The 20,843-nt window shown below is 41.9% G+C and overlaps 1 protein-coding gene across 1 annotated transcript; it reads left to right on the plus strand.

Annotated features, from left to right (window-relative positions):
* Positions 1 to 1,999: 1,999 nt before the first annotated feature.
* On the plus strand, positions 2,000 to 19,094 carry LOC113605694 (zinc finger protein 160-like). Its single transcript, XM_027079221.1, has 3 exons — positions 2,000 to 6,275; positions 11,368 to 11,494; positions 17,286 to 19,094. The coding sequence occupies exons 1-3, from the start codon at positions 6,261 to 6,263 to the stop codon at positions 18,887 to 18,889; spliced, it is 1,746 nt and encodes a 581-aa protein (XP_026935022.1). The 5' UTR covers positions 2,000 to 6,260; the 3' UTR covers positions 18,890 to 19,094.
* Positions 19,095 to 20,843: the final 1,749 nt, after the last annotated feature.

Consider the following 20,843-nt stretch of genomic DNA (forward strand, 5'->3'; position numbering starts at 1 on the left):
CCCAGCCTCGCCCTCTCGGCCCCTGGAGGGCAGCGCCGGCCGCCCCGCTCCCGGACAGGCCACGTCCTCTCCCCGGTCCTGGCATTCTGCAGAGCCCGCCCCTCTCCTGAGACCCCCTCCCTCCCTCCCAGCGCCTCTGTCCTCGCGTCTCCTCAGGCCGGTCCTTTTGCTCCCCCGGCCTCCCCTTCGTAGTCAGCCCTTCCCCTCACCCGGCGTGGGGGGCGGGGAGTGACCTGGGCCAGCCATGTGAAATTCCACCCCGCTGGAGAATGGACTCTTCCGGTAGGCGGCATGTTATTCCGTCTCGGTCTCTGTAAACATGTGGGCGATGGGGGAACTGGAGGAGCAGAGACAGAGCGACTGAGAGAAATAGAAAAGCTGACAGGGTGGAAAGAATGAGGGAGAGCGGATGGAGACGTAGAGGATGGCTGAGGAGCTTATAAAGAGACAGTGAAATGAAAGAGACTAAGTAAACCTTGAAAATAGCAGGTGAATAAAATCGAGAAGTAAAGGAAAACGGCGGATCTCCAGGGATTGCAGAGCAACATAGAGGCCCTGGATCAGTGGTAGTAGGGAGCGCAGCAGTGGTGAGGCACTGCACGGAAAATCTGGGAGAGGATAAACGGTGGAACCATGGCCTTCAGGGCATCCTGGTCCTGGCAGAGAAGCAGAGGACTTCTGTGGCTAGCAGAGCAGAGGAAGAGAGAGAGCAGAAAGGAAGCACAGCCACCTGGGGTGCCGGAGAGTGGGGAGGAAGGGAGAGTAACAGAAGGGGTGTCACGGGCCGGGCAGAGAGGGAGTAGAGTTGGGGGAAGAAAGAGGCAGAAATGTATGGATAGGCCAGCAGGAGCACCAGGGGAGTAGATAAGATCAAAAAGAAGGAGACAGAAACAGGGAAAGAAATAGACAATAAAATGGAAACACATAGTAGTGCAGGTAGAGGGCAGACTGGGTCCCGGTGGGGGGTGAGTTGATTGGATTTGGACGATTAAGTTATGATATACTGACTTCTGGCTTTAGACTCTTAATAAATTGAAATGTTGCTTGCTTAATTATACAGGTGAGGATTTGTATTGCAAAACTGTAAGGTTTGTGCATTTTGTAATTGTTTGTATGACAGGAAAACTTCCCTTTGCAATCCCTGTTCAGCCAAGGGGCGGTGAGTTGACTCATGCAGTTGTGGGTCACCCCCTTGCATTTCCTGGTGTGGGGTAGAGGACAGGGGAGAGACTAGTGGGGCAGGAAATGACTGACTTTCACTACATGGTGCTTCTTTAAAGAAACACTAAAAATTTTGTTTTTCTGTAATGGACTTACTTTCTTCTCTCTGGTTTCTTTACATTTATGTCTTGCCTTTAACTTTGCATATATCCTAGTGCATTAGATATCTAATTTCCTGCAAATAATTACTAACTTGTGAAATAAGTTTGGTGGCCTTATGTATTCTACTCATGTGATTCTTTTCTAAATATGATAAATCCTCGATTTTTTTTTGTTATTTATTTATTTATTTGTTTTTCGCTGCGTTGGGTCTTCGCTGCTGCGCGTGGGCCCTCTAGTTGCGGCGAGCAGGGGCTACTCTTCGTTGTGGTGCGCGGGCTTCTCATTGCGGTGGCTTCCTTTGTTGCGGAGCACAGGCTCAAGGCACGCGGGCTTCATTAGTTGTGGCACGCGGGCTCAGTAGTTGTGGCTCACGGGCTCTAGAGCGCAGGCTCAGTAGTTGTGGCACACGGGCTTAGTTGCTCCACGGCATGTGGGATCCTCCCAGACCAGGGCTCGAACCCGTGTCCCCTGCATTGGCAGGCGGATTCTTAACCACTGCGCCACCCGGGAAGCCCCAATCCTCAATTTTTTTTAAAACATTGACAGCAGGATCTTTAGATTAAAAAAATTCACAAATTCATTTTATTTATTCAGATATAATTGACACCTGAGTTCTTCCCCTGCTTTATCTTTGTATACTGGTAAAGTTCTTTGGTAACTAGTAAATAATTTTAGACTCTTTTGATGAGTACTTGGTAGATATGTCATTGATCTTTTATATTAACAGTCAAAACCTAGTTTAACCAGTTAGTCTAATATTCTTTTTCCCCTTTTATTCCTCTATTCATGATGAAGAAGTTTGCTCAGATCTTGTTTCTAAGCTGAACGCTTGCAATGTTTTATGCACCAGCAACTATGCTTTTCCAATTGTTTATTTTTAAATTCTTTTACTGTGATTTTTCTGGAAAGAAAAATTACCTGTTTGCTGACAGTGTGATCAGACATTGAAAGAGAAGTTTCCTTTGATCAGGCACCTGAAAGATGGTGTTTTAAATGGGACAGGCGATAAGGGCAGACTCTGCCCACCGACCCCTCAGGATCTCATTTCAGAATTCAGTTACACCTGATTCTCTTCACTCAACCAGGACTTTCTCAGAAAAGTCTCCCTTCTGGGCCTCAGGGCGCCCACTTGTAACATGGAGATGAGAGACTAGACCAGAAACTCTCAGTCAGAGTAACACTGCCCCTGAAGTGATTGGCCAAATTGGGTGTGTGTCTGTGTTTGTCTTCTTTTTGGAGAGAGTGTCTAGTTTTGTTTAGAATTGTATCTGGGTTCCTCTCTTCCCACAGGCTCGGGGTAGAAGTGACCGTAGTCAGAAATATTTCTCTGCATTAAGTATAAATCCGAGGAGAGTTTATGCCAGTTCTGGCACTCAGACCTGCACCGGCTCCTATTTGCCCTCAGGACAAATCCCAGCTCCTCCCTGTGGCTGCTCAGCCCTGTGTCATCAGGGCCCTCAGTGTCTCCAGCCTCATCCTGGGAGCTGACCCTGTTCTCATGGTTCACTCTACCCTGGGCACATTCACCTTTTGTCTGTTTCCAAACAAAAACTATTTCTATCTGACATCATAGTTCCTGTTCTTACCTTTTGCCTTGAAGTCACCATGGCACAGGCCCTTTATCTCCCTTCAGGTCTAGGCTCAGAGAGGGCTCGCCATCTCCTCCTGACTATCTGTGTCACATTTTATTGCCTCTGTATCAATCACCTTCAACAGAAATGCCCCTCTCCATTGATTATTTGGAGTCTTCTTCCTTTTCCGTTCATTGAAGGATGCACAGTGTTCCTCTTCTTCCCTGAATAGCTGCGGCATCTCCCTCTGGGGATGTGTTTAGTGGCTGGGACTGTGGGTTGGGCTGAATAATCCTCAGGGGAGACCAGGGGAACACGGTAGGTGATGAGAATGGTTCCTACATTTGTTCTGGACATTTCAACTCTAATTGATTATTACCCCATATGGCTGCTTAATTACTCAAAATAAGAGCAAAAAGATGCAGGGAGTGCTAACAATCCCTGCAGAACTGATGTCCTCATGTAGTATGTTGAGGTGTCCCCATGTTTAGTGTGCTGTGTCACTGCTCCACTGTAGCCCCCAGGTGTTCCAGGCTGTGCACATCCAGGGACCAGTTGCCTCCTTGGACAGGAGCTTTGCCTTCCAGCAGTTCATCTGCTCCGAGTCAGGGGTAGTGATTTCACTGTGGTAACTGTGGGCCAAAGTCCAGAACCTAAGGAGGAATGAAGGAGACTTCCCTCAGAGAGTTAGGGTATCTTTTAATTACCTGTGAGCTGGGAGAACAGGAGAGAAGAAACTTGGGACCATCTGTCTTGGGGACAAGAAATCTGGGGACCGCCTATCTTTGAGTCTCCCACACTGCATTCAAATGTCCTTTGTAACTGGACTCCGTAACATTCTTACTTTCTCCTAAGTTTTTACAGGAGGGCCAACTTTGTTGACCTGCATGTTGAATGCCCAGTGTCCTTTCGGTGGCAGCTTGTGTGTATTCCTGTTGCGATGGCTTTCCTGAGAGGTACTTTTGTCCTTTAGCCCTGTTTGCCCATGAGTGCAAGGAGGAGAGGGAGAACAATGGGAAAATTGGAGGAGAGCCTGCAGGAGGTATATGGCAGCAAGTGTGGGCTTCAAGATGAGCCCAATGAATGGTGTATGCATTTGTCCCTTTTGGGCTCAAGGGGTGTGTGAAACTCCTGGCAAGGGATGTGTCAGTTCTGGCTGGAGCACCTGGAATTGGGTTTATGGGTAGTTGTGGGTGCATTGCATGGTTTGAGGTGCCATAGTGTCTTAGCTCAGGTTCCCTGGGACATAGCTGCTGACACTGAGGTTTCCATGCATTGGTTTAATCTGGTATTTCATGGCCATACATGAGGAGGAATGAAGGCAGTGGTTTTAGGCAAAGAGAAACATTTTCCTCCATTGTGGTTAAAAAAAGTGTGGCCTGAGCTGAGCCCACAGGGATTTTTGGGTGCAGGAGGATGGGTGCCTTGTCCTCAGGCAGTGGAGCTAGAGGGTGCCCTACAGCATCCACTCCACAAGTGACTTGTTTTGGGTATTCTGGGAGGTCAAGAATCATTGTGCAGGGATACTGCTTTGGGAAAGATCTCTGGTGTTCTCCTTACTTGCTGCAAGTAATAAATCCTTCCTGCTCCAGAAGAAAAAAAGGGAGAGAGAAAGAGAGGAATCATTGTGCAGTTTTTAGACTAATATGGAGGTCAGTTTGTTGTTTACCTTTGGTACTTTTTAGTATTTTGTGTCGCAGATAAAGAAATTTTCAGTTGCACTGTGAAACATAACGAAAGGGGAATTGGAGTGTTGCCTTGGGGGATTTTTGGGTCTCACTGGGGGATGTCCATCGTTGGAAACATCTTTCTTTTATGTGTAGTTTTTGAAGATGACAGTGTTTGGGCTGTGGTTACTGTGAATGAAAATATGGTATTTTGCATCTATTGGTTCCTTGGGTGTCTTATATGTATTTTTCCCTCTGGCATGATTTATTAGAGTTTGGCATGTTTTCTGGTATTTTCTAGCACGATGAGTTGATCATTATGGGTTTTATCGAGACTATGTTGGACCCCATGAAAGTTTGTAAGTTCATTTGAGTCCAGAAGGGAAGTTATGAGTAGTAAGCTTCAAACAGCAGAAGGTTTTCATTAGGGAGATTTTGCTAGGTATGTTTCTGTGGACAGAACCTGAGAGGGGCCATTAAGTTCTTTAATGTAGGGAGAGATTGTTCCAAGAATCAGAGGGCCAGCAACACCACAGTGATCAGTAATACAGAGGCACGTTCTTGGGAAGGTGTAGCCGCTACTTTCTTGCTGCCAGGCCAGTGCTGGTTCCTCTACGGTCCTCTCCCTGTCTCAACACACACACACACACACACACACACACACACACACACACACACACACGAACGCTTGTGCTTCATTGGTGGGAATGTAAATGATATGGCTATTACGGAAAACAATTTAGAGATTCCTCTGTCTAGATAGCCAAAGGAAATGAAATCATTATATTTAGGTAAATATTTGCAACATGTTCATCTAATGTTCATCGTGCTATCGTTAATCATACTGTGTTTCTATATATCTGGTATTTGCTGAGAGAGTAACACTTGAGTGTTCTTAGCACACAGAAATAAAATGGTCGTTGTGAGTTGATGGACGTGTAAAGCACTCTGTTATGAATATTACAGAGTGTATACATCCGTCTAATAAGCACATTGGATGCCTCATAGGTACACCATTGTTATACATCTGTTAGACCTCAGTAAAGCTGGAAAATGAAAAGCAGGTGGGGGCTGTGCTGGGCTTGCCTCCTGTGAGTGCTGCTCAACCCAGGCGTTTCCTTAGATCGATGAAGAATTTTGTACAGACATGTTTTGTACCCTCTGACCAGGGATTCCTCTTCATACTGTCAGTGTGGGGGTCCAACCTCAACAATATTTGAGGTGCCCCAGGATGTTCCAATCCGGATCCCTCACTGAGCATCGTGACTCTGAGTCCCCCCGTTCCTGAGGGCTGAGATCTGGGCTGAGGGTGAGGGCTCTGCTCTGCCTGGGGATGGATCAGGGCTGGTCTGTGACCTGCAGGGGATCGTCGGGTCCAGCTGAGGTGCCCGCTGCTGCTGGGTACGTGAGGGCCTCACCAGGAGGGGAGCCTGATCTGAAGGAAAGGGTGGGAAAACTCACTGGTTGGTCTCTGTGTGGGAGTTATTGTCCCGAGTCCCTCCTGGGACAGTGGGCAGCAGAGGACCGTCTGTTCCCCATGCTGAGGGCTTCCCTGTGCGTGTGGTGGTGACTCAGGAAGGGGGTGTGTTGATTCTAAGCATTAAACAGCTTGTTTTCCACTTTCAGGATCGACCTCTAAAGACTCTTGTCTGAGGAAGAAGCCCAGAAGAGGAGGGAGAGGAAAGAAAAGGAGTCTGGAATGGCTCTTTCTCAGGTAAAGCCATATTCTCAGTTGTTTCTTCTGCCTGTGCTTCCTGAAATGCCCTTCTTTGGACTCGCTAATCTCTGACTCTGAACTATCCTGCCTGACACCCGTACATTCACACTCACTCGGGTCCTTCCCTCAGGGCCTGTCATCTCCACTTAGATCCCATTTCCCCATAACCCAGTGACCTGGAACTTGTGAAGGGGCTCCGCTGGGTGTAGTCCTGGGCAGGGCTTCACACCCATGGATTGGAGACATGGTGTCAGTGATACTGGACAGCAGGGATTGCTTAGGGCCCCATCAGGATGCACTGTCTGCTGTCTGTCAAGCAGGATAAAGAAGCTGGACGTTAATATGCACAGTATCTCGTAAAATCTGGAAAACAGACCAGTAAGAGGTAATTTGTTCTGTCTTTTAACTTTTTTTTTTTTGCCATGCCCCACCAAGGCTTGTGGGAACTTAGTTCCCCGACCAGGGATTGAACCCGGGCTCACTGCAGTGAATGCACCAAGCGCTAACCATTGGATCACCAGGGAATGTTTTAGTCTATTCTTGAGTTTGAACTATGAAATCAACCTAAATCTCTGACAGTGGGAAATTCTTTAAATCACTTTCATCACCTGCATTCCACAGAGGTTGTCTTTTCACTCTGTGGATTGTATCCTGTGATACAGAAGTTTTTTACCTTTGATGCAAGTAAGGTTCCATCTTCATTTTTTTGCTGGGATGTATGTAGTTGCTCAGCATCATTTGTTATTGAGACTGTCCTTTCCCCTTTGTGTAGTCTTTGCACCCTTGGCTGTACATTTTATATATATTCACTGGATTATTTCTGGTATCCACTGGGTTTTGTATCTGTGCTTATACCAGTACCACATCATCCTGATTACTTTGTAATATGTTTTGAAATCTGAAAATGATGTCCATCTTCTTTTTCAAGAGTATTTTGGCTGTTGGGCATCCTTTGAGATTCCCTATGAATTTTAGTATGATTTTTTTTTTAACTGCAAAAATTGCCTTCGAAATTTTGACAGGGATTCCATTGAATCTGTAGAACACTTTCAGTAATAAAGTCATTTTAAGAATATTAATTCTTCCAATTCATGAGTACAGGGTGTCTTTTTACTTATTTGTATATCCTTGGATTTCTTTTAGCAACATTTAGTAGTTTTCAGTGTGCAAGTCTTTCACCTCCTTGGGTAATTTTTTCCTAGTCTGTCTCTTGATGCTATAGTAAACAGTATTGTTTTCTAACTTCCTTTTGAATTTGTTCATTGTGCATATTGTGTATACCAAGGCAACTGATTTTTGTGTGCTGATATTTTTTTCCTTTCTGGCCGTGCCTTGCGGTTTGTGGGATCTTAGTTCCCCCACCAGGTTTTGAACCCAGGTCCATGGCAGTGAAAGCACAGAGTCTTAACCGCTGGACTGCTGGGGAATTCCCTGCTGCAATTTTTCCAAAGTTGTTTTTTCTTTTTTTTGGCTGCATCAGGTGTTGTGGCACTCGGGATCTTCATTGAGGCGTGCGGCATCTTTTGTTGTGGCGTGCAGTGTCTTTCGTTGAGGTGCATGGGCTTCTCTCTCTAGTTGTGGCGTGCAGGGTTTTTTTTTCTCTCTCTCTAGTTGTGGCACACGGGTTCCAGAGTGCGTGGGCTCTGTAGTTTGCGGCACGCAGGCTCTCTCGTTGAGGTGCGTGGGCTTAGTTGCTCTGTGGTATATGGGATCTTAGTTCCCTGACCAGGGATTGAACCCAAGTCCCTTGCCTTGGAAGGTGGATTCTTTACCACTGGACCAACCAGGAAGTCCTTGAAGTTGTGTTTTGAAGTGGTAGTTTTCTCATGGAGCCTTTTTGGTTTGCACATGTAAAACCTTGTCACCTAGAGAAAAAGGTAATTTTACTTCTTTTTCAATTTGTATAACTTTGATTTCTTTTTCTTGTCTAATGGCTCTCCATACATTCTTGAACAGCAGTACAGGGTTTGCATCTTTCCCCTTTTTTGTTGTAAGCATTTAGCATTGTAGACTTCCCTTTTACTATGGTTTTGACTGCCTGTTATAAATTTTGGTATGTTGTGTTTTTATTTTCATTCAGATATTTTTACAATTTCCTTGTGATTTCTTCTTTAACCCATTGCTTCTTTTTTTAAAAAATTTATTTATTTTACTTTTGGCTGTGTTGGGTCTTCATTGCTGCGTGTGGGCTTTCTCTAGTTGTGGTGAGCAGGGGCTACTCTTTGTTGCGGTGCGCGGGCTTCTCATTGTGGTGATTTCTCTTGTTGTGGAGCACGGGCTCTAGGCACGCGGGCTTCAGTAGTTGTGCTGGGGCTCTGTAGTTGTGGTGCACAGGCTTATTTGCTCCACAGCATGTGGGATCTTCGTGGACCAGGGCTCGAACCTGTGTCCCCTGTATTGGCAGGCGGATTCTTAACCACTGAGCCACAAGGGAAGCCCGGCCCATTGCTTCTTTAAGAATCAGCTGTTTAATTTGTACATTTGGGGGGTTTTCCTGTTTTCCCTCTGTTATTTCAAGTTTCATTTCATTGTGGTTAGAGAAGATACTTTTTAGATCTCAGTCTCCTTAAATTTGTTAAGATTTGTTTTGTGGCCTAAGCTGTGTTTTGTGGTCTGTTATGGAGAATGTTTCATGTTTGCTTGAGAAGGATGTTTTTTGGTGTTGGGTGGAGTGTTCTGTACATGTCTTTTAGGTACAATTGTTATTTAGTGTAGTTCAAGTTCTCTGTTTCCTTTTAAGTTGTTTCCATGTGTAGATAAAACTAGAGTATTGAAGTCTCATACTGACATTTTGCTGTTGTCTCTTTCTGTTGTTTCCTTCATATTTGGGCAAGCTCTAATGTTAGATGTATATATATTTATAATTGTTATATTTTCCTGGTGAATGGACTGTTTTATCATTATATAATATCCTTTGTCTCTTGTGTCAGTTTTTGTCTTTATTTTTTCTGATGTAATATAATCACCCCTGTTCTCTTTAGGATGGACTATCTTTTCACATCCTTTCTCTGTTCTTAGATTTCTATGTCCTTAGATTTGTGAATGTTCACAGTTCCAACTCTCTGGCACACTCTCTTTGTGTCTCTTGCCCTCTGTTTTCCTCCTGTTACCGCCTCTAATGGCTCTTGCTCAGGCACACTGTACATTGGTGAAAGGCAGGTGCCCTGGCCAGCCCCCTTCACTCCACTGTAACTTCAGAGGGAATGCATCAAGTTTCCTTCTAATGGTGCTGTTTGGTGAAATATTCTTCCTTAATTACAATATACTTTTTTTTTTTTTTTTTTTTGCGGTATGTGGGCCTCTCACTGTTATGGCCTCTCCCACTGTGGAGCACAGGCTCCGGACGCACAGGCTCAGCGGCCATGGCTCACGGGCCCAGCCGCTCTGCGGCATGTGGGATCTTCCCGGACTGGGGCATGAACCCGTGTCCCCTGCATTGGCAGGCGGATTCTCAACCACTGCGCCACCAGGGAAGCCCACAATATACTTTCTTCCGTATTCTTTTTAGTCATGATATTTAATTCTCCGAGTAGCTTTTTTTTTTCCCCAGTATGCGGGCCTCTCACTGTTGTGGCCTCTCCCATCGCGGAGCACAGGCTCCGGACGTGCAGGCCCAGCGGCCATAGCCCACGAGCCCAGCTGCTCCGCAGCATGCGGGATCCTCCCGGGCCGGGGCACGAACCCGTGTCCCTCGCATCGGCAGGCCGACTCCCAACCACTGCGCCACCAGGGAAGCCCTCTCTGAGTAGTTTTTAACTTCACTATTGTGATAATTTTTTTCTTAGTCTCTTAAATTAATGTATAATAGTAATAACTTTTCTGATTTTGAGTCAGTGTTTTATGTGTGGAATACAGAAATAAACTCTGCTTTGCATTTGTTAATACCTACTATGTCAATATTGTGGTTTAAATTGTATTTATATATGGGTATTCAATAGAGATTGCAGTTAAAGGATCCTATTTTTTTCATGTTAGTACCATTTAATACAGTTGATATATTTTCATTGTTCCAAAGATGCTGAAATTCACATAAATAAAAATGATGATAAAAAAATCATGCAATAATATATCCAGAGACAACTTCTCTCGTTTCAGTTATTTGTGCATTTACCTGTGTGTCCATGAGTTCATGGATGTGCAAGTCCATGGTTTTGATAAAAGACATCAGAATTTTATAACTATGTACTGTATTTTATTGCAGTTGAAATTATATCATAAATATATTACATGGCCTTGAATTTTTCCTACACTATCCTGTTAATGGTTCAGATACTAGTAAGATTACTAACATGTTGTGTGTGTGTGTGTATGTGTGTCTGTCGCGCACACGTGCCTACATCTATAATGACCTTTTACTGCCTTTCATGTTGTTCAACTTCTTTCAAGTTTTCTGGGAGAATCCTCTGGCCGTGTGCTTCGAAAGCTCTTCTGTTACTTCAGTTTTTGCTTCTTTATCTTCAGTTCAAGAGCGCATCCACCTTAATTCAGGTGCTTGCTGTATCATTTCTTAGCTTGAACTAAGTTGAGTTTCTCCAAATGTCTCTGACAGTTTTCTCCTCTGCAGGATGGGAACAGATCTTTCTCTACTGAGCTACAATGTTGATAAAAAAGTTCATATCTATAAAGCATTTAGAGTAATGCTTAGCATCTGTGAAGTATTCAAACACCTTTAGTCATTGCTGTTATTATCGTCATTGTAATTTAAGAGTTTGATTTTCTTTTTTAAAGCACTGTGGACTTAGTCATCTCTAAAGCCACCACTCATAGTGTAGTTCATCTAGATTTTGAATAGCACTCAGTGTGTAAGGCATAATCTAACACTTCTGGATAGAGAACTCATTGTTGAATTTTATTTATATGTATTTCATGTATTGTCCACAAAAATGAAAAATACACATTGATTACAGGTTATCATAATCTCTATGAAAAAGCATAAGAAATTAAAATTAGAGACCCATAATTTCCCCAGATACCTTTATATGGATCTGTCAGAATACATACTTCAACTTGATCTTTTCACCTCTTCTCATTTTGTGTGAAAATAAGAATTCTCCTCATGGCCCCTTGGTGAAATGTGTTTTCATTTCAGGCACAGTTGACCTTCAAGGATGTGGCCATAGAATTCTCTCAGGAGGAGTGGGAATGCCTGGACCCTGCTCAGAGGGCCTTGTACAGGGACGTGATGTTGGAGACCTACAGGAACCTGGTCTCCCTGGGTGAGGATAACTTCCCTCCAGAAATTGGGATCTGCCCTTATGTATCTTTGCATTTTCCATTGTGTGCCTCCTGGGAGCCCCTGTTTTGCTTGACTGATCTGAAATCCTTGTTGATTCAGACATGGAAAGCTTCAGGATGCAGCCTCAGGAGTTTAAATCTACCTTTTCCTCTGATGGCCTGCCCAGTTCGTGATACATCAGGAGTTGTTCCAGAGCTTACATGTATATAAAGCTCAATGGGAAACTTTTAATATACCCATTTTCCTGTTTCCTACCCCTGTGCTTTTGATTTAGGAGTTTTAGGAAAAGAGCTACGTTTCTGCACATTATACTGTTCCCTGTGTATTCAGGAGGTAAAGAGCAGGTCAGTTTTTTGAAATATTTTTCTGTTTCCATCTGTAGTCACCTCAGTTCTCAGTTGAGCAAGAGACCAGGATTCTGGAAAAGCCACAGCAAATCATGTTTCCTTCCTCTTATGTGGAGGAATTTCTGTTTCTTATCTGAATATTTTACCCACTTTGTAACAAGAGAAAGAGCCCTGGGCTGTGAAGACTGATCTGAATACCTTTGGGGATGTATCAAAGTGTGAACACAGGTCAGATCTCAGAAGCGCCGAGGGGAAGCCTCATTATTAATAGTGTTTGGAGTCTTTCCCCTCATCAGAGAGTTCTATGGGAATACAAAAATTTACTTATTATTTGAACTCTCAGAGGAAATTTTTCTTCTCCGTAACTTATCCCTCTTGTCCTTCCACGTGTAAAATGTATTCTTTCACCCTCCAGTGGTGCTGCAGCTCCACCAGAGACAAAGGCAAGGTCTTTATCATGATCTGCAACACTCTGCCATCTGGTTTCTGTGAGCTCCTGTTGCTTGAATTAGCAGAGCATGAGGTGGACTTTTTCAAAGGGGCCTCTTGCCCGCTCATCTCTCCTTCTCGACTTCATTCCATTGGATGCTCAGTTCTCAGTCCACATAGATAAGAGCTGACGCCTGCAGACTCCAATCCCTGAACCTTTCCCGGTGCCGTCCCCATTTGATGTTTTTAGGAGACCTCATCAGAAGTTGGGAGACAGTGGCTGCTCTTTGATTCCATGTGGCATCTCAGAACCTGCATGGAGCTGTCTCAAGCCCTGTCTCCCTGTTTAGATCCCTCCTGCATTTCTTCTGTTCTGCTTTGGCCACATTCTTCAGGCTTGTGTGTAACAGGGAGGTGCGTTCTATCTTCTGTAATTATTACTTAGGAAAACTAAGGACAGTGGACAGGGAGATCATCTCTTTGATCCCCAGTCCTACTGAGGAGCATATATGTATCTTTCAGCCTCTAGTTTGGCATCTGTGGCTAGAGCACATTGTTCCATCTGAAGGTTCTATGATATCTGACACACATATCTCTTATTTTTTTCACTCCTGTACTGCTCTACCTAGTCTGGGAATGTATTCTCTTCCTGATTTCATACTCTCCTAAGTTTGTGTGATTTTGCCTCTGAAACTTGTTTATGAAATACAGAGAACTGGGCTCTGAAATTTTATCCAGAACCTTTGGTGTGATAATCCACCCTTCGTTAATCAGCAACTTCTGGTGGACTCTCTATAGGGTGGGTTTACTGGGTGACAGATAATTTTGAATGAGAATACTATCCCTCATATATTGTAATACTTTCCTGCTATATAGAAAATCACCACTTAAAGCTATAGTGAAGTGGTCTGCATATTCTATGATATGAGATAGAAAGTATCACCAGAGCCTGGCTGATAAATCTTTCCAGGTTTTTTTCTGGTTTTGAGCAGTGTCACAAAAGCTGTCTCAAGGGCACTGTGATAGTGGTGTTCACATGTACTATGCCCATCCCCTTTCACCCTCAGTAAACGGTGAATAGGAATTTCTCCTCAGGATAACATTGCCCAAGTTCACATCCTCATATTTGTGAGGCTGTTGTGTAAACTGTTGTTGACACCATTTTGGGGTCACCTGTGTGCTATTCTTTCTACATCAACAGCTAATTTTGAAACATCTAAATTAGGGAATTTATGAAGTGCAGTGATACCTTCAATCTGAACCATAATTCGTTTTGTTTAGTAGACTGCCCTTCCCCCACTGAGTGGTTCTGATACTCCTGCGGAACATCACTTGACCACATACACAAGAGTTTATCTCTCACGTCTCTGTTGTATGCCACTGGTCTCTCTCTGTCTTTATGCTAGGACCGTACTGCTTTGGTTAGTTTAGGTTTCTAAGAATTTTGAAATGATGGTGAAACCTCCAACTTCATTCTTTTCAACCTTGGTTTTGCTATTGAGTGTCTTTTGAGATTGCATTTGAATCTTAGGATGGATTTATGTGTTTCTTCGAGACACACTATTGGGATTTTATTAGGGATTGTGTTGAATCTGTTGATCACTTAGGGTAGTGTTTACCTACTGACAATATTTCTAATCCATGAACTTGGGATATCTTTGCATTAATTTGTGTCTTTTCAAATATTTTTCAGCTGTGTTTTTAGTTTATAGTGCATATATCTTCCCTTCTGTAAAGTTTTGCCAAGTACTTTATTTTTCTGATGGTATTGTAAATGGAATTGTTCTCTGAATTTCCTTCTTGATTTTTTATTGTCACTGTATAGAAACAGTATTGATTTTTGTTTGTCAATTTTATATATTGTCATCTTTCTGAGTTCATTATTTCTATCAAATTTTTGTTTAAGAATCTTCACGGGTTTTTATTTATTTTTTATTTTTTATTTTTTTGCCGTGCTGCACGGCTTGTGGGACATTAGTTCCCACACCAGGGATCAAACGCAGGCCCCCAGCAGAGGAAGCATGGAGTCCTAACCACTGGACCACCAGGGATTTCCCCAGAGTTTTTTACTTATTAGATCATTTCATTTGTCAAAAGAGATAGTTTTGCTTCTTTTTGCTATTGGAATTGTTTTTATGTCTTTTTCTGCTACCTACATGTACTTGCTAGGAATTCCAGTGATTTTTTTTTAGAAATACTGAGTGTAACTGTCCTTGTCTTTTTCTTGATCTTAGAGGAAAAGCTTTAAGTCATTCCCCATTGAGTATGATGTTACCTGTGGACTTTTAATACATGTCCTTTACTATGTTGAGGTCATCTTTTTTCTATTTCTGGTTTACTGAGTGTTTTTATCATGTTTTTAGCATTTCCCCATGAGGACACCTCTGGTAATTGGGAGGCTTCTTCCAGTTCAATCTCAATGCAATGTAAGAAGGAGGTGGGGAGTCACAGGCCAGGGAATTGTCATGAACTTTCCTACATTTGTTGGTTTAGTGTTTTCAGGATAGGCAATTGCCTGGGTGCTCCCACTGTTTTTTTTACTGGTTTGTAGAGTTTTCCCAAATTCTTTTTTGTTTATTGTTTTTAACTTGGCTTCCTCATGGCTGTAATGAGTGCCTGTGGTTTACTCTTCTGTTGACATCACTCCTCATGGTTTTGTTTTTCTTTGCAGAGTTTGTGTTAAGAAATTTAATGATCTGATTTTCAGTATTTAGAGAGGCCAGCTAAAAGAACACTGTCATGTTTAATAACAAGGAGTGTTAACATAAACATTTTATATACCAAATTATGTTATGTAATCTATATTTTAGTTAGTAATACTTTTCGCTTTCTTTGCTTACTTAACTATTGTGATCCTATCCTGAAATTGCTCAGGCTTTCTCAAACGCTTTCTGCTATCTTTGTTTCCCCATACAAACCCTGCTCACCCAGCCAGGAGATCTTCATTCTGAAATCAGGATCTCCCTACTTTACAGTAGTGTTGATCTGATTACTTTGTTTTGCACGTGTGTGTACAGAATAGACTGGTTCGTCTCCTTCTGCTGGTCTTCTCCTGGTTTTTTCTTCCACTTTCTGCTAAGAACATTATTGCACCATCTCCTTGAATATTGTGTATGTTTTTATTGAATATGTGCATGGAAATACAGCTGTTGGAATTTGATACCTTGCATAGCAAATAGTGTAATAGATTTAAAGTTAGTTTATTTCTACAGTGTTTAAATCTCTTTCAGTTCTTCCCATACTCATAGTATAACTCCCATAGTTAAAAAACTCTGTGCTCCACTCAGGCCCTTTCTCAGTCCTGACCTTTCCTTACATGGTACCTTGATGTGGATGGAAAGATTGTTATTTCCTATTTCCATGGTACCTTGATGTGGATGGAAAGATTGTTATTTCCTATTTCCATTGTTATTGTTAAGTTATTCTCCTGAACTTCCCAATTTCTGCAGCACTCCTTCACCCATCCCTCCACCTTCCACATCACTCACACTGTAAAAATAATGCCTCTTTATATATCAAACAACTGTCTCATGACACAACCTAAATCATTTTCTGTGTAGCTGTGATGACTCAGAAACCATTTCCAGGAGGGGTGGCTGAATACCCTTTGTAGTTATCCAGCTCACTTCTTGCATCTCCCTTGAAGTTTTCTTTCTCAACTCCTGATGTTTGTTGTCGTATTTTGTAATCTCTCCTCTGCTGCTGTTGGGTGGGTGGTCATGCTTAAGAGTATGTTGTCTCAGTCTGTTGGTCAAGGTCCACATCATGGTTCTCACTGCTTTCTGCGTCAGTTGGGGTCATGCACAGAAACCTGATTCCACTTTCCTTAAAAACTTCTGATAACTTTCCTCAAGCCTTTCGAAAGAAACTAGTAATGTTAGACGGCTTGAAATAGTGGGGATTTTTTTGGTTTTTTTGTTTGTTTGTTTGTTTGTGTTTTTGGCCATACCACGCTGCTTGCGGGACCTTACTTTCTCAACCAGGAATGGAACCGGGCCCATGGCAGTGAAAGTGCTGAATTCTAACCACTGGACTGCCAGGGAATTCCCAGAAATAGTGCATTGTTTTTATATTAATGAATCAAAAGTGGCTTTTGTATAAAAAAGATATATTAATATTCTGGCATGTTTATTATGATGTCCCTTTTTTTGCCTTATATATTGTATGCCTTTCTTTTGCAATTTGTTGTATGAACCTAGTTAAATAAATTCAGAAATTGCTCTCTCTTCATTACGTATATTTTGGAGCCAATGAACTGGATATTTTAGGGCACTGAACAGGTAGGGAGTTGTTCTATTTAATGGCTGTTAATATAACTGGAGAATATTTCATTTATTGATATTTAATTGTGATATACAGAAGGTGGTCTTTCAGAATGTTTTATGCTTCTTCCTGGGTACATAGATTTACAGCACGTTTTTAGAAGAACATTTTGTTTTTTAAAATACTGTTTTACCATATTCACCATTTTCTCTATGCTATATTTGTTTCCCAATTGGAAACCGCCACTCCTTGAGATTATACATTGAATAAGTTAGTTTTTCATTATTTACTGTTACAATTATTTACTGTCTGTCTTTTTAGCATTCATTTCTATTTAACAAGTATGCACAATATATGTATAGTATAATATTCTTTTCTCCTCAGTTACGAGGCACCAGTATGTTTACTGCTAATTGGTATATGCTTTGGTGTCATGGTTGAAAAATACACTTTCTTTGATAGCTAACAGAAGTTTTCTCAATGTGAGTGTTTTTATCATAGGTTGTTTGAAAATTGGGTACCCAAAATTTAAGTGGAATTACCTCGATCACTTTATCTTTAGTAAAGAATCATTCCTTTTGTGTTTGTAAAGGTTTTAATATCATGGTTGGGAATTTTCATAACTCTGTTTTGTGTAAGTACTAATTTTGGTGTAATATCATGTATTTAACATGAACTATTTACTTATGAATTGGGATGAATAGGGTACTTATGGTTCTTTATATCTTGTAGATATCTCTCACTTACATGTGATCAAGAAATTACAACTAAATGCAAACACTGATAGAGCAGAAGTATTCCAAACACTGATATTGGGAAGACATGAAAAAATCAAGCCTTTTTACCTCAGGGAAATCCAGGAAAATGAACATGACTTTGAGTCTCAGCCAAGAGACGAGGAAAGAAATGATAAAGGAATGCCTGTAAACCATAACAACAAGCTGGCTGATAAGAGAGATCGACATGGTAGAAGTGTTGCAGGAATCAAGCCTATTGAAAACAGGCTGGCATTAAGCTTTCAGGATGAACTGCTTATGTTCAAAAGTGAAGAGAAAATTGATGAATTTAATCAAGCTGACAAGAGTATCAGCATTAGTGCCTCATTTTCACCACTTCAAGGAACTTCTCCTACTGTCCAAACCACCATTTCTAATTCATATGAGAATGATTTTATACATCCTTCGATACTGACACAAGACCAGAGTGCATGCATGGAAAGCCCTTACAAATGTAATCAGTGTGGCAAAACCTTTCATCAGGGCTTAAATCTCACTCAGCATCAGTTGATCCATACAAAAGAGAAAATACTTAATTGTGATGTATGTTGCAAAGTCTTTAGTCGAAATTCAGACCTTGCAATTCATCGAACAATTCATACTGAAGAGAAATCTTACAAATATAACGAGTGTGGCAAAACCCTTAATCATGCCTTGCAGCTCACTGGACATCAGATAATCCATACAAAAGAGAACTTATATAAATGTGATGTATGTGAAAAAGTGTTTAGTCAAAGTTCATACCTTGCAGTTCATCAGAGAATTCATACTGGAGAGAAACCATACAAATGTAATGAATGTGGCAAGGTCTTTAGTCAGAATTCATACCTTGCAAAACATCGCAGAATTCATACTGGAGAGAAACCTTACAAATGTAATGAGTGCGGCAAGGCTTTTAGTCAAAAAGGAAACCTTGCAAGTCATCAGAGAATTCATACTGGAGAGAAACCTTACAAATGTAATGAGTGTGGTAAGGTATTTAGTATTAGATCAACCCTTGTCAGTCATCAGATAATTCATACTGGAGAGAAACACTACAAATGTAATGAGTGTGGCAGAACCTTTTATTTTGGCTCACACCTCATACAACATCAAATCATCCATTCAGGAGATAAGCCATATAAATGTGATGTATGTGGCAAAGTCTTCGGTCAAAATTCATACCTTTCAGTTCATCGGAGAATTCATACTGGGGAGAAACCTTACCAATGTAAAGACTGTGGCAAAATCTTTAATCACAGCTCAAACCTCAGGAGACATCAGATAATCCATACAGGACAGAAATTATGTAAATGTGATATATGTGGCAGAGTCTTTAGTTATAATTCATACCTTGCAATTCACCGGAGAGTTCACACTGGAGAGAAACCTTACAAATGTAGTGAGTGTGGCAAGGTCTTCAATCGGAATTCAAATCTCGTAATTCATCAGAGAATTCATACTGGAGAGAAGCCTTACAAATGTGACGAGTGTGGCAGCTGCTTTAGTCGAAAAGCATACCTTGCAAAGCATCAGAGTGTTCATACAAAAGCGAAACCTTACAAAGATAAAAACTGTTGAAAAACCTTTACTTAGATCTCAACTCTCACTACATATCAGGTAATAAATACAAAGGGGGAATCATATTAACGTGATATATGTGGGAAGGTCTTCACTCAAAATTGACACTTTGGGCTTCCCTGGTGGCACAGTGGTTAAGAATCTGCCTGCTGATGCAGGAGACACAGGTTCGATCCCTGGTCTGGGAAGATCCTACATGCTGCAGAGCAACTAAGCCCGTGCGCCACGACTACTGAGCCTGTGCTCTAGAGCCCGTGAGCCACAACTACTGAGCCCGCATGCCACAACTACTAAAGCCTGTGTACCTAGAGCCCATGCTCCGCAACAAGAGAAGCCACCGCAGTGAGAAGCCTGCTCACCACAACGAACAGTAGCCCCCGCTCACTGCAACTAGAGAAAAGCCTGCGTGTGGCAGTGAAGACCCAATGCAGCCATAAATAAATAAATATTTTAAAAATCCTTAAAAAACAAAACAAAACAAAATTGACACTTTAAATTCATGGGAGATTCATAGTGGAGAGAAGCTATGCACATGTCATGAGTGTGGCAAAGCCTCACCATCACATAATCTATACTGGACAGAAACTCTAGAAATGTATTGAATTTCTCAAAGTCTTCAGTCAAAATTCATACCTTAAGGTGCACCGAAGTTTCATATTGGAAAGCTGCCTGACAAATGTGATGAGTGTGAAAAATCCGTCAGTGTACTTAGAAGCTTATCTTACTGTCAGGTAAGCCACACTGATGACGAACTTTAAGCAGGGGTTTTAGCAGCTGTCCACGTCTTAGGCTTCACTGTTCACATCTTAGCCTTCATCGGGTAGGTGTGTTTAGTATGACCAGTCCTTAGACAAGGAAGTCATTCACCAAAGAATTCATTCTGGAGATTACCTCACAAATGCCATGAATGGGCAAAACCTTTACTCAGGGCTCACATCCCGCCAATCATCAGATAATCCATACTGGACGGAACATTACAGATGTACCGAATGTGGCAAAGTTGCAAGTTAGTGCTCACTTGTCACTAGATATTGGAATATTTATCCTGGAGAGAAACCACTCAGATAATGATGTATGTGGTAAGGATTTTACGCAAAAATCACAAGATGGGAAGGTACTGGAACTATCCCTTACTGATGCAACTAGTGTGGCAAAACCTTTACCTTGAGTTCAAGCATTTGGCAACAGTGCAGAGCCCCCTGAAGAGAAACACTAAAAATGTGTGAGCAGAGGCTCTATCCTGGCTGCACGGTTCACCAGACTTCTCAGCATGTGTCTTTGAGAGGAACCACACGAAGTAATATGTGTGCTAAGGCTTGTACCCAAAGACGGAGTTTCTGAAACAGAGGATTTAGTTTGGAGAGCAACGTTTCAAATGTAATGAATGTTGTAAAAGTTTTCATCAGGTATCTACACCTTCAGTGTAAAGATAAAATCCATACAGGTCAGAAACTATAGAGATTTACTGAACATGGAAAGAATTTGATGAAACGATGCGTCCTGAGGTTTCACCACAGATCTCATATGAGGGAAAATCCTTACAAATGTAATGGGTTAGGTAAATTTTTTGCGCCATTCTTAAATCAGCCTACATATCAGAGAATCTATACTAGGAATAAGTGTTTCTCCAGGATTAATGTGAGATTGTTATGTACCTTAGAATCATTACAGGTCACAGTATGTTAAAAATTATGAAATGGTATGTATGTGACAGGAAGAATAACGTGCGAATGGCCAATTATCTTCACTGTAAATATTCTATTAATTGAATTTTATTGAAAAAGCCACATTACTATTTATGCCTTTCAACCTGAAGTTTGAAGTCTGCTGATCTTATGCCTTCATTACAGGCCTTTGATGATTGTCTCTGGGAAGGAATCAGTAACATAAGGGGGCCAACTTCATTAGGTGTGGTTCATTCACATCCGTGTTCCCTGGAAAAACAAGGACCCTG

This window comes from Aethalodelphis obliquidens, unplaced genomic scaffold (genome assembly GCF_003676395.1).
Source record: "Aethalodelphis obliquidens isolate GAN/ISIS:26980383/991018 unplaced genomic scaffold, ASM367639v1 scaffold43, whole genome shotgun sequence".
NCBI lineage: Eukaryota > Metazoa > Chordata > Mammalia > Artiodactyla > Delphinidae > Aethalodelphis > Aethalodelphis obliquidens.

Excerpts from the sequence above, each read along its gene's own strand:
- LOC113605694 (XM_027079221.1), top strand. Across the intron at positions 11,495-17,285 it reads CAGGAACCTGGTCTCCCTGG|ATATCTCTCACTTACATGTG; the intron begins GTGAGGATAACT and ends TATATCTTGTAG.